At 40.0% G+C, this 14164-nt stretch overlaps 1 protein-coding gene across 7 annotated transcripts in view; it reads left to right on the plus strand.

Moving 5' to 3' along the window:
• Positions 1 to 14080, plus strand: part of snx9b (sorting nexin 9b) — a 15710-nt gene extending 1630 nt beyond the window's left edge. The window contains exons 2-20 of one of the 7 annotated variants that reach the window (XM_032542383.1): positions 400 to 486; positions 1797 to 1871; positions 2903 to 3034; positions 3721 to 3795; positions 4883 to 5045; positions 6532 to 6567; positions 7897 to 8032; positions 8319 to 8406; positions 8923 to 9048; positions 9172 to 9289; positions 9395 to 9525; positions 9628 to 9731; positions 9868 to 9971; positions 10159 to 10236; positions 10430 to 10506; positions 11630 to 11719; positions 12335 to 12449; positions 12547 to 12638; positions 12792 to 14080. In XM_032542383.1, coding sequence (XP_032398274.1) covers positions 400 to 486; positions 1797 to 1871; positions 2903 to 3034; positions 3721 to 3795; positions 4883 to 5045; positions 6532 to 6567; positions 7897 to 8032; positions 8319 to 8406; positions 8923 to 9048; positions 9172 to 9289; positions 9395 to 9525; positions 9628 to 9731; positions 9868 to 9971; positions 10159 to 10236; positions 10430 to 10506; positions 11630 to 11719; positions 12335 to 12449; positions 12547 to 12638; positions 12792 to 12839 — 1875 coding nt within the window. In that variant the 3' untranslated portion in view covers positions 12840 to 14080. The remainder of the gene's footprint in view (positions 1 to 399; positions 487 to 1796; positions 1872 to 2902; positions 3035 to 3720; positions 3796 to 4882; positions 5046 to 6531; positions 6568 to 7896; positions 8033 to 8318; positions 8407 to 8922; positions 9049 to 9171; positions 9290 to 9394; positions 9526 to 9627; positions 9732 to 9867; positions 9972 to 10158; positions 10237 to 10429; positions 10507 to 11629; positions 11720 to 12334; positions 12450 to 12546; positions 12639 to 12791) is intronic. The other 6 variants (XM_032542384.1, XM_032542385.1, XM_032542387.1 and 3 more) reach the window with 6 other exon arrangements.
• Positions 14081 to 14164: the final 84 nt, after the last annotated feature.

Here is a 14164-nt window from a genome sequence, read left to right on the forward strand (position 1 = left end):
GTGTGTGTGTGTGTGTGTGTGTGTGTGTGACTGTGTGTGTGACTGTGTTTGTGTGGGTACAAGGGGGAAGTGCAGGTTAATAGATGTGGGTCAGCGTGAGAAGAACTGCAGGCTCCTGTATTAAACTGAAGCAGGTAATGTGATGGTTCTGGTCTTGTTTTTGGTTGATACTGGTGCCTAGTTCAGAGTCGGCATAACGTGTCCAGAAGAACTAGTTTGGCCTGTTCACAGCCCCTAATTTAATTAACTCTACAAGAGTTATAATCCTGAGAGTAATATTGGGTGTGTTGGTATATGTGTGTACACGCACACAGACATAAAAAAAAAAGTATTTTTAGACATGAAAGTGTTCATCAAATATGCATGTCGTATGTTTTTTTTTTTCTTGATTGTGTTCAGGCACAAGCTTTATATGACTTCATTGCTGAGGCTGGAAACAACGAGTTGACGGTGAAAGAAGGCGAGACACTTATTATCACCAACCAGGTAAATCTATACCAGCACGTCTCTATCTTCCTTCTATCTCCCCTATACCCAGAAGACACTGCCTACTGCTGCATTGGCAGGTGTCTTTTTTTTATTACTTATTCAGCTTGTTTACATGAAGTCTTAATGTGTGGGTTTGTTGGTGATTCCTGTTTTGTGTACATCATGTCAAATTTTTATTGGGTTTGATGTAGTTTGTACTATCTCATCTGATTATGAAGAATGAATCTGGACCTAATTGTTTGTCACCACTGACACTGGAAGAGGAACACATTTAGTTTTTCAGTAATTCATATTTTAAGTGGTCGTATTTTCTGCCTAAAGGTTTGGTATTAGTTATGGTAGCTATCATACCTTTGTGTGTTGTAGCCTCAACATACAGTATTAATGGTCATGTGACTCTTCCAAACACTGCGATTGCAAACCACCATCCTATGGAAGGCCCAACTCACATGATCTCAGGTTGCATATAAACAAGGAGTGTCACAAACGCGTACAAAAGGAAGGAAAGAAGGGAGTAAACATGATGTTACAGCCTGTCGCCAACAGTTCGAAGGTCACTCACTGTGTGCTGATCTACATTGTTTTAAGCCAATCAGGAACCATAAGGAAAACATTTTTTTTCCTTCTTCTTGTCTGTGGAGGAATTCGTCCTGGAGCTTTCAGTGTGTTTACAGATACTTGGGTAAACTGGTTATTGTCAGCTAACTAAATAACATATACATGGGAAACCTGGTTTCCGTAATTGCAGTAGTGAATTAACAGAAACACAGTTAGAGTAACCCAGTTACGTTTTTCTGGAGAAACTGGATTTCTCCACTTTTTATTGCACAAGTGCATGTGCCTATCAAATACTTTATACAGTATAAGTAAGTATTGCTGTGGCAGCGGGGATCAAAGGGGGCATTATTTACTCGTAGTAATGTGTCAATGAGATCCATAGTGGGACCTTAACTGAAAGTGAGTTGGTGTCAGTGGACGACTAATTCCCCAGCAGCAATACAGAGTTAGCTCTCTCATTTTTTACTGTCCTCTCACTATCACCCAAATGCTCCAAAAACTGTCAAGGTTGCAGCAGCATTCACACATCCTGTAGAAACAAGAGGATACATCTGAACACTGATCAGCCTCATGGAAATGTGGGTTTTAGAGTAATCAGGTTACTACAATGCATTTAAACACATTCTCTGATTTCCTTTTTAATGTGTTTTTTTTTCTCCCAGCCCGCTGGTATTTTTATTTGCATGTGATGCAGACACACTTATCTCTGTTGGTCTGATGTTGTTTTTTGGTCTCTCTCTGTATTTCAGGGTATTGGAGGCGGCTGGATTGAAGCACAGAACTCCAGAGGGGAGGTTGGACTGGTGCCAGAAGACTACATCGAGGTAAGACAGACAGTCGCTCAGTGTATGATGGAGATTTCACAACAGAAAAACAAACCGGGAAAGCCATCTGCTATCACACTGTGAGGTCAAGATGCACACTATGTACTGTCTATATCAGAGTAAAACCAAACATTTGACATTTCAACCGTTTTATGGCTCCATCAGTTAGATATGTGCCGTTATAGCCAAGGATAGGTTCCTACTTTGTCTGTTGAATGTGGAGCTGTCTCTTCTGTGGAACAGGATATGCCTCCTTCAGGGTTTTGCTGATTCTGTTTTTTTTTTTTTGTGTGTGTGAGTGTGTCCAGTAACTGACCTCATCACGGGGATGTGATTCACTCTAAAGACATTCAGAAAGAGACACAGAGAGAGTTTGATTGAAAGTAAAGTATAGCCTCACTCTAAACAACCCTCACTGCAACATCTAACAATGTGGTGTCTGTGTGCACAAGAGGGATTGATATTATCCGTCCGTTTTAGATAGCAAACAAGCAAGCTCATGTGGATGTGTTTGTCTGACCTTAAGTTACCTCCCCAGCTGCCCCTACACTGTTTTACTTTCTTATTTTTTTCAAATCACATAAACCCACTGATGAAAATTGCACTTGTAGCTTATGTAACATCTAATGAAAAACATCAGGACACCGCCCGTTTCATAAGCAACTACTTTCTATTTCAGTGCACTCTACTGGTAGGAATAAGATCTGCAAAAACAGAAATAGCCAGAATAATTAAGTGTGGGATTTCATATTGACAGCAAATGGCAGATTTAAAGGTGTAAATATACTGTATAATGTATGTATGTATGTATATAATAAGTATACCCAGCCATTGCTTTCACACTTTGGATAAACTGAGAACGTTTAGAAACCCAGTTTGAAAAGCCAGGGAATGCCAAGGAGACATGATCGCATTACAACAGAAGAATGCACCTTTAAAAGTCATTAACTCACCCTGGAATATCTGGATTTGTTCTCCTAATGGGACTGTTTTCTGTCTCTCCCTCTGTCTTTTTATGTTTTCATTTGTAGTTCAGTAAGCCGGTACCATCGTTTCCAGGAGCAGGAACTGCAGCACCTGCTTTAAGTGTAGGAAATGTTGCAATTCCAGACCTCGCCATCTTCGATTCCTTCGCTCCCACAGCAGCACCTGCACAAAACCAGGTAATGCACTCACTTAATGAAGGTTTGGGTGTATTAGATTCATAATAGGGTCATATCAAATGCCTGCCTTTTTTTTGGGGGCTATTTACGGACCTTTAGTTAGAGTTGTAGATACCTACAACATTGCCACGCACAGAGCACCTGCCGTGTTCCCATTTGTCCACTCAATAGTAGGTGTGATGTTGAATAAGAAGCAGAAGTGGGTGATGACGTCCATGCAGCCTGTGTGATCCCCAGAGAAGCAGAAGTGAAAGCAGCTGCTGTGAAAGACATTCATCGTGGTCAAGTCATTTATAACAGACACCGTTTTTTGCTCTAGTAAAATTTAACCAAGAGGAAATAAGTTCAGTGAAATCTGTTTCTGGGCAGGAGGTGCCACCAGTATGAGCGTATTGCTGGATCAGTAGAAATCTAGGCACAGGAATGGGTTGACTCAAGGCCGGAAATGTGTCAGCCGTTATCCCTTATGCTCTTTTTCCTTTCACCCACACTCTCTCTCTCTCTCTCACACACACACACACACACACACACACACACACACACACAACACCACCACCCACACACACACACACACAACCATACACACACACACATCCATGTCCAGCATCACTTTAACCCATCCCTTGCTGAATGTAAACCTTCACTGCTGCCGCTTTGTGATCATGTCACCTTCTTTTTCCCTTAAGGTGGATGCTGGCTTAAGTCCCCAGCCGGACTCCCCAAACACCCCAGTTTCCCCCTACCTTTTGTCCCCTGATGAGGTAACCATCATGTAGGGGTGGTGGATGAGGCCAGTGGCATGAAACCAAGCCCTCCGACCTCACCCATTCTCTGCCCCAAACCCCCTCCTCTCTGATTGGTCTGCTTTGGCAAATTCCCCCTCCTACAGTACTCCCACTGCCTGCAGAAAGCATGATCTCACCCTCTCCGTACATCTTGCACTACAGTGCACACTGGCACGTCACCAATCGACTCCCACACTTTTTATCTCAATTGAATGAATCAGCACAACAGCAGACAACGATCAGAGTCAGTGATCATTGTATCGCTCATAAAATTGACTAATTACACAGATGAATCATCAGACCAGAGCACAAGCATTTACTCAATGATTATCAGAATCTCATGAATTACCTTCAAAATGTTTCTAATGCCATTTTGACTGACTGTTGTTTAAAATGTTATCTGTTTATGTGCAGTTAGAAGGGGAGGCTAAATCTGGGAAATGCTGTTGGAGTGTTGTTCCGCGCTGCACTGCTGGGATTATTTGTTATTGCAGCAGTTGTTTGTGAAACTACTAGTCTGTTTACAGTACTTTTCTGCATGTCTGTGTGCATTTCGTGGTGTTTTAAGAGATGCAGCACTAGTTCTGCATTCTGCGTTCAGGTAGCTCAGTACCCGGTTAGCATTAAACTAACTGCAACATACAAGAGGCACACATTCACTCTATTGCATGTCTATAACCACAAGTGTTCATAGTGGTTTACAGCACGTCTGCGCTGCAAGCATGGCATGTAGTTGCATTTTCAGCTTGTAAGATCCTAAAAAAGAACATTTGTCATTGTAAGCAAGTGTCTGCATTTTATATGATTGTGATATTTGTAGTTACTGCATGTTTTTACAAACTACACTGTCAAGTTAGATATCTTAACATATTCCCTGTTAGGGGCCAGGTCTGCATCCTGTGTTTGAAAAAGCATTGTTTAAAGACTTCTGTCAGCTTGTCATTACAAACCGACTCCAAACCAGACTAAACTCTGTGTTCTCTCTCTCTTTTCACTCCCTCTCCATACTTGATCTGTCATTCTTTTGTCCCTCACAAATTTTTTCTCCCTCTGTCTCTTCCAGGCTAGTAACAATATTGATCCCTGGTCGGTGTGGAACGCAGACCCTATGGGGGGCGCCAACAATAACTGGGCGTCCAATCCAGAGGGCACCCAGACTGGGAAGAGTCCTGGTGACCCCTGGGGCTCCGTATCACAGGGTCACCCGCAGGCTTACCAGGGCCCAGGTAAGATAAGCTTAACAACCGTGGTTGGCATGATGTTTGGAACAGAAGATGTTACATCAAAATCAATGCCTATGATCTTGTGCAATTTATAAATTGTAAATTAGATTACATTATAATTCATTCTTGTGGTTGTACTTCCACTACTTAGTAGTACTGCTATTAAAAACCTTATGATAATTGAAATTAAGAAACAAAGACTATGCTGCACATTTCTTTCGGAAGTTCTTCTATCTTTTCAAGTGATTCTTTTTGTTTCCTGTCTAATTTTTAACAGGACCATTTAAGTGTATTTTAATCTAAGATTTCTGAAGAAACAAACATCATGATCCAGAAATTGTTCCTCTACATTGTGATTCCACGCTTGGGAAGGTCGCACACAGTTTTTAGCTCTTTGCGTCATTATCTTTCTGAACGGTTAAACTTACTGCTTGCAGATGGTTTTCTTTTTAAACTGTAATTTTGGAGCCAAGATAAAATACTATATAGCTGGATTGGATGAGGTTCCGGAAAGCCAAGACTTACTGCGGATCCCTCTGGGGGTGTGAGCTTAATTCATCAAATAATCAAAGTTTGTAGTTATAAACAAGCTCGATGTTACGCTACACTGCAACCCAGTTGGGTTATGTGGCTTGTGAATACTGTTGTACATTTAGAACAACCTAGTCAGACTGCTGTCAGAATCCGCTCCATGTTTTGTATTATTATGATAGAGGTTTTTATTTTTTTCTACAAGCCACTTCTACAGACATGTGGTAAAAGTTCTCTGTTTGGGTGGAAAAGGAGGACTTCCTAAATGTTTCAATATGAGTAAGATTATGTGCAACTATGATACATGTCTTGGTCTTAAGACAAAAGATGATTTAGGGATTTTTTAAATATGCTTAATGTTTTCCTCCCCCCCCTTGTTTTTACTGTATATATGTATTTTAACTTGTGTTTTATGTTCACCAGCAAGATTTTCACAGAATAAAATCTAGGCCAAGTCGTCCTGGCAAACAATACTGAAAATCAACTTCATTGGAGTACCTGATAGGGTTCTGATCATAGAACAATATAGGAAAGACAAATATTTTTGCCTGAATACCATTTCCTGATACTAAGTGAAATACCTTGAGAATATACAGCAAACTCTAATCTGGAACTCCAGGTAGTATGATCTAGTGTTTATTATTTGCAAATACTAGTTTGTCCTGGTTTTTTACAGATTTGCATTGACTTAACATTTAACTCCTAGAAAAGGTTCTGATCAGTCGCCTGGCTCTGGCCAGTCCCTCCACAGAGACGCTGCAGCATGTCGACAGGGCAATCAAGTCATGACTCTGTTTTTGCCACTATGGAAAAGTTAGACTCACTCATGATTTACAAGGACAAATTACTTGGCTTATTTTTCTTTTTATTCTCCAGTTATTGTAGAAAGAGAACTGGTTGAATAAATGGCAAGGAGAATAATTAACAGACTTTTTCTTTCTTTTTTTTCTTGCCAAAGACATCTACCCATATCCTTACCTTATCGATAACACAGGTATCCCGTGCATTGCCTGGTGGAAGCTTTTTCCTCATTTTTGATTGTATGTGGGCTGGCAATAAATGCTCATGAAGACCAGCAAATAGTTTTAGGAAATGATTTACAGACTAAAAAGCATGTGTGTGTGAGGCATTCCGTTTGTATCTTGATATTAACACTATGTTAACTTTATTGTGATGTGGTAATGTGTCAGTTTAACTAACCTGAGGATTGTGACTGGATTATATCTGATACATGCAATATATTTCTGCAGATGATGAGTATCACAGCATGTCTGCCCTACAAAAGACTAAAGTAGAAACTAAAAACAATGAAGTTGACAAAAGGAGGTTTAAAGTTTTCAGGCTGATTAGCCAAACTTTGGAACAGATGACGGCTACAACTTTAGCTAGGCTAGGCTAGTAATCTTTTAGCAGTACTTTTAGTTCAGCAGTTGTGAAGGAACTCTTTGGTTTATCCATCATGGTTGGATTCAGCTTTACCCTCATTTTATCTTGGATAACATACTGAATTGATGTTTGATCATCAAAATTGATTCTTCAGTTACAGGAAACTGGTAGAAAAGAGTAGTTACATTTAGCTTTAGCTCAGGCTAGCTGTGGCTTTCTCATTAGCATGTTTTGTAGTTTTGCAAAGTAAACATGCTTTTTTCTCTGAAATGTTTCTATGGCATTATAAAAGCATATATGGTAAAACAAATGGCTGGATCTTGGATCCTTGAAGATACTATAACTTTTTATATAAAATGATATAACTAAACACCATAAAAAGAGCAAAGTACAGTGTTTGTGACTGTTACAGTACAGTACACACTTCATTAAATTTCAGAAATGCAATGTCTCTGATAGCTTACTGGATAGGCGAGTGCTGCATGCCCTCAAGCAAGTGCAAATGCATCCGTTACCTCTGTGAAAGTCTCTTTATAATCTAATGGGACCACAGAGTAAGACTAAGCAGAGTATTTCTCCACTCATAAAACAAGAGTAAGAAACCTTAATTACACTCAAATATTACTCCATTTCATCTACTTTAGATAATATCACTCAGGTTTATGCTGCAACGTGTATTTGTCTCTCTGTCCAACACAACAGCGATCGATAATGGAAGCAATTCAGAATTGGTTTAATGAACATCATTTTAATGTCAGTCCCTGCTAGTGGTTAATTCATATTTTTCATATTCAGATTTGTTTGTATCTTCCTCAGCAGTTTTACATTTTCAGTTGGCTTCATGTACATTTGCACGTCATACAGTAGGTTGTTGAACATAGAATATGCACTTTCTGTGCTGAAAACACAACTGTGTGTGCATGTGTCCTCCCCTTAGGAGCGGAGGATGATGAGTGGGATGATGAGTGGGATGACATGAAGTCCACTGGCGGTTACGCCGAGTCAGAATCTGGAGATGCAGGAGCAATACAGAGAGGAGCTCATGCGTCTTCAATGAAAATCTCCCTCAACAAGTAAGACCTAATAAGGCAGTAAGACATAAGGCTTTGATTTGAGTTTCATAAAAAAAGCAGAACAGTGTTGATGGTAAACATCATTGTCAAGCACTGGGTACAATACAGAACATCACTGTGTCTGAAAGGAAAAACTGTAAATTAGATTGAACTGACCTGAGTTGGTGCTGAACAATGTGAATAAGCTGAAATGGGCCTTTTAGATAATGGTTTATGGCTCTCTGTTACTCCCAGAAATACATGCACAACATCATGGTGAAATTTCAAACTTATCTTTCTCTTTGAGCAGGTTTCCTGGCTTCTCCAAGTCTGGCCCAGAGCTCTACCTCCTATGCAAGCAGATCGCTAAGGGCAAAGAAAAGCTGCCAATCTATGTAGGTTATTATCAGATGTCTTTCCTTGTTATATCAGTGGTAGTGGTAAATCAATTTAACCTAAATAACTAAACTAAATACAATATGCTGTATCATAACAAAAGAAACACAAAAAAAACAGGTTAATTATTGTAGTAACAGATGTCATAAAAGTGAATGGACCGTTCTTATATATCACTTTTCTAGTCTTAACAACTACTCAAAGCTTTTAAATAGTACAAGAACCATTCACACATTCATACATTCATACACTGTAGACGAGGCTGCCGTACAAGGTGCCACCTGCTCATCTGATAAACACTCATACACATTTACACTCCGATGGCGCAGCATCGGGGTCAACTCAGGGTTCAATGTCTTGCCCAAGGACACTTCGACATGGGACCGCAGGGCCAGGGATCGAACCACCAACCTTCCGATTGGCAGGCTACTGCTCTTCCACTAAGCCTCATTCACTAGTTTATATGCCATAAAATGCAAAGCAGCAGGTTTCTACACCTTGTGTTTCATACTCAGGTTGGAGAAGTTGGTCCGGTGTGGTTTTACCCAGAAACTCAGCTGGACTGTGTGGTGGCTGATCCCAAGAAAGGCTCAAAGATGTACGGCCTCAAGAGCTACATCGAGTACCAAATCACACCCAACGTAAGTATCCAGTACCATCCAAACATTTTTTTGTTGTCATATTCAGTAAAATAAATATGATATAATATGGTTAAAATAGTGATAAATGTTTTTTGCCTATAATTCCATGTTATTGGTTTGCAGACCACAAACCGACCAGTCAATCACAGATACAAGCACTTTGATTGGCTGTATGAGAGGCTGCTAGACAAATTTGGGTCAGCCATTCCCATTCCCTCTTTACCAGACAAACAAGTGACAGGTAATTGCCCGACTCTGTGACCAAGACATTTAAAAAAGATGAACACTGCTGACGAAAACATGACTACTATCAAATCTTTTCTGTGCATCCTCCCTTCTACTCCAGGGCGATTTGAGGAAGAGTTTATTAAGATGCGTATGGAGCGGTTGCAGGGCTGGATGACCAGGATGTGCAGGCACCCGGTTGTTTCCAGCAGTGAAGTATTCCAGATTTTCCTCACCTACAAGGATGAGAAGGTAGATCTCCACTTCTCCTCCACTCTCCCTTTATTGCTGAAGGATAGAAACGTCTTATTATTATTATTATTATTGCTTCATTAAAATGGTTCATTGGTACAGGACTGGAAGATGGGGAAGAGAAAAGCAGAAAAGGACGAGACAGTGGGAGTGATGATCTTCACCACGATAGAGCCTGAAGCTGCAGACCTGGATCTTGTGGAAGTGTGAGTTTCCTCTAACTTTACTCTAAACTGCTACAAATAGAACCTGGCTCAAAAAGCACCAACATCAAGCATGTGGCTGACTGTTTGTTAGCCTGCTTACAGTTTCTTGTATGTAAAATGTGTCTTTTGTCCACAGAGAGCAGAAATGTGAGCAGTTCAGCAGGTTCACCAAAGCCATGGATGACGGAGTAAAGGAAATCCTCACAGTGGGCAACGAGCACTGGAAGAGATGTACAGGCCGTATGTACACACTGCACTGAATCCATGTTTTACCACACACAGGCCACACCTTTACTCTGCTCTAATTACTGTTTGTATTAAAGAATGGTTCTTTGTGTTGGATATTTGTCAACTCAAGACATAAGTCTGTGTGTGTGTGTGTGTGTGTCTGTGTGTGTCTGTGTGTGTCTTTTCTTCCACTCCACAGCTTTGCCTAAAGAGTACCAGAGAATCGGCAAAGCCTTCCAAAACCTCTCTGCCGTCTTCAACAGCAGTGGATACCAAGGTACAGCAATAAACACAAATATGAGGTCAAATGTTTATTTGAGGAACACCTTTGTAATCATCATAACAGCAGAAGTAGATGCAATTTCATATGCAGCCATTCATTATGTGGGAGTCTGTTTTTAAACAAATTGGCACACAGATACGGTTAAGAAACACGGTGACGACATGTTTCAACCCCTTCTCTGCTGTAGGTGAGTCAACTCTGACTGATGCCATGACGGCAGCAGGAAAGACATATGAGGAGATAGCTCAGATGGTGGCAGAGCAGGTTGGTACTGTTATTTAGAAATCTTTAGTGTTTCCTTATGTTTTTTTTTAATTCTCTCCCAAACAATCTTTTACTTTTCATGCCTTAAAAATCACCACGGTCCTGGCAGGGCTGTTGAATATACTGCACTTGTTTTTCTCCGCGAACAAGGCAGTGGAGCAGAACTCGAAGGCCTCTGTTTCCTCAAACGTCTTTGGGTTTATTTTAGACCTGTTTATCAACTGCAGTGTTTAGGGTTCACAGTATTTCACAATGTCTTTGAATGTTTCCTGCTCGCAGTCTGTGTTTACATCCTGGTTGTGGCGTTTTTATGACCCCCTTAACCCAGCGTCCTCTAAGTGAAATCTGTATCTCTAAAGGAAGAGGCCACTAGCAAACCTATCTCTAGGATTTCATGAATCTTGCTTTAACCCACTACCAGTATTTGTGCCTTTTCTGACCGTGCTATTTAGTCTGATTTGGTGTGGTGTGTAATAAAATGAAACTTGGGCCTTTTTTGATGTCCCAGCAGCTTCCAGAGGGACGATTCATCTGGTAAGCTTAAGCTGCTCCAGACACTTTTTGTCAGTGCTACTGTGGAATTGTTGGTTTTAGTTTAGCTATTGTTATATTTTGGACATGGATTCATCTTAAGAGCCAAAAGTCTAAAACATTGCTGTGTATCTGTTGCATTAAGGCTGCATGCAGCGTTCCATTGATAAATTCAAGCATTTTACCAGACGTACTGCAGAATACGTGGATCTATCAGCTGAAGATTATTGCCTCTTTTATTTCTGAACTTGTTTTAAGTAGTACTACAGCAACTCTATGTGTTGTGTCTTGTTCCGCTGGATGCTCAGCTGAATCCGTGGTCAGAATCTCCACTTATGAACTTGAATCTAATCTATAAACTTGAATCTCCATTTTTTTAGTCATTAGTCTTTTTTTAGGCCATTAGGCAGTTGTGTTATTAAAATTTATTAAATTAAATTTAATTAATTTATTAAAATTAAAATTTGAGAAGTTACTCTTGTGAAATCATGTTCCCCTGTGTTCTTATCACTTTTAGATCTGTGTTATTTCCTGTTTTTGATTACAGGTTACATTTTATATGTTTTTGTCTCTGTCTGTGCTCCCTTTACAGCCCAAGAAAGACCTGCACTTCGTCATGGAGACCAACAATGAATATAAGGGTCTTCTTGGCTGCTTCCCGGACACCATCGGAGTCCATAAGGTACACTGGGAAATAGTTACACAAAGGTTTATAAGAAATCAAATTTTCTTCAGGGGTAAACTGTTTCTGCAGCTGGAGCCGGTTGCACCAGCTGCTCTTAAATTCAAGCTCAGCCTCAGTAGTTTTTACTAGGTAGAGAAAGACATATCATTCTCTACGAATGCACAAATACGTAAATTTAATAAAAATCTTACCTACTTTTACGAAGCAATGACAAGTTTAATATAGTATAGATTTGGAAGATATGTTACAGCTAATGATGCTACAACTCCTATGTACATAGTTGATTGCTTTTGATTAGACAGTGTTAGAAATGTTTCCTAGCAGCCGATTAACACAAGTTATTAAAGTCTGCACTAGCTAAGACATTCCTAAAGCCTAATAGTGCAACTCAAGTTAGTGAACCTCTAGTTTAGAAATGAGCTAGTAGTTGTTTAGAACTCAGTAAGCCAGAGTCTAGAGGAGTCAAAATATAATGAACGTGTACTACTGTCATTTAGCTTCTTTTTGAATTCCATCACCTTATCTGGATGCAGGTGACTTAAATGGTATTTTGTCTTCATACTATGTCACTAAAGACCTTGCGTTGTCCGCCTATTTTTCAAATTCTTGCAGGCAGCCATAGAAAAGGTGAAGGAGGCCGACAAGTTGGTGGCCACCAGTAAAATTACCCCTCAGGACAAAGTCACCATGGCTAAACGAGTCAGCACCATGTCATACGCATTACAAGGTAGCACACTCACTCAGGAAACATTTAAGCAGTGGAGTTTATCTTACGTATCTACGTATCAAATCTGATATCTGGTTTATCCCCTTGTCTCCCACAGCTGAGATGAACCACTTCCATAGCAACCGTATCTACGACTACAACAGGGTCATGCAGTTGTACTTGGAAGAGCAAGTCAAGTTTTACGAGACGGTAAAGCATTTTTATCGACCATCTATCAGCGTAAATTGGAGTCTGTAACAGCCTGTCCTTTTTGTTGCCTTATTACCTGGTGAGCAGTCACATAGTGCTCACCAGCCTCTGCTTTTGTGTTCATGCCATATTTTCCCTCTTCTGAATCTACAGATTGCTGCAAAGCTGAGACAAGCACACAGTCAGTTCACTACAATGTGAAAGCAATTGCCTTCAGTCTCGCACTACAAGTGAAGAAGAAGTTAAAACCCGGAAAACATCCCAAATATTCTTTCCTAAACTGCATCCTTTTCCCTGTCTTTAATTTAAATTTCACTTCTCTTGCTTTTACCTCATCTCTTCTCTCTTTACTGCTCATGCCAACAGTCCCAGCTCGTGGCGTTACTTTTGTCTCAGAAGTTTATGAACAGTTAATGAGCATGGGCAGCAGCTGAAAAGTCTTTTAGGGCCAGCAATGATAGCTGAACAAGACACACTTGTGACATACACACCCTGTCTTCTGTCCTACGTCTGCAGCTTGTGACATAGAATTAAACACCGGGAATTGCTATATTTCATTGAGTTTCTCTAATGTGGTGCAGGTTTTGTACAGCTATAAGTGACAACATGCCTTTGCTCACATTACATCTCCGTATTTTAAAGCAATACTCAGTGACTCAGTTTTTCATTTTTTCAGGTTAGAAATGGTAAAGAATAAGATTTACACGTGTTGTCTGCACAGGGATGTAGTGATATACTGAAACCAAAAAAACAAAGTCACAGGTTGTTGATTTTTGAATGCAGCATTTGCAAGAAATCAGAGCTTTACTTTTTTTTTCTAAGCCAATATTTTGAGACCTTTTTCCTCGTATTAGTACCGTTATCATTTGAGAGAGCCCTAACATCTTCATGAAAAGCAATGGGGCATTCCTTTTATTAATCCAAGTCTTGGAAGACTTGTCAAAGGCAGAGTGTCTCCTCTGCATGTCCACTGCTGGCAGTCCCTAGCCCCCTTTCACCCTGCTCTTCCTTAAGAGCCAAACAGGAAGCTCCACTTCCTTCCCGACTTGCCCCTTTGAGGAAAATAGAAATATTGACCCCAGCGTGCGTCCCAGGACACTGCAGTTATATTTCAGGAAAGACGAAGTGGGGGATAAATGATTTTCAATTTGGGTTAATTATATTAAGAGTTTGACATTAAAGCCAAAAGTCAATTAAATAATGCCTTCTGCCTCCTCTCTCCCAGTTCTCCCAAAGTATATGTGTCCCTTATTTTTACTGGATTATAGTGTTTTATATGAAGGTGTAACAGCCTAGTTATCTGTTGAAATCTGTACTATAAAAAGAGTTTGGGACAGAGCCGTGGATTATGTCATGCATGCAGTTTTGCTTTTGCTTTTCACCACCCACTTTTCAATCAGTCTCTAATCTTGTTCACTCTTTGTTTTCTTAAAAATATATACGTATATGTATGTATGTATGTATGTATATATATATAGATATATATATATATGTGTATGTATATATGTGTATATATATATATATAT

This window comes from Etheostoma spectabile, chromosome 18, assembly GCF_008692095.1.
Source record: "Etheostoma spectabile isolate EspeVRDwgs_2016 chromosome 18, UIUC_Espe_1.0, whole genome shotgun sequence".
NCBI classification, from domain to species: domain Eukaryota; kingdom Metazoa; phylum Chordata; class Actinopteri; order Perciformes; family Percidae; genus Etheostoma; species Etheostoma spectabile.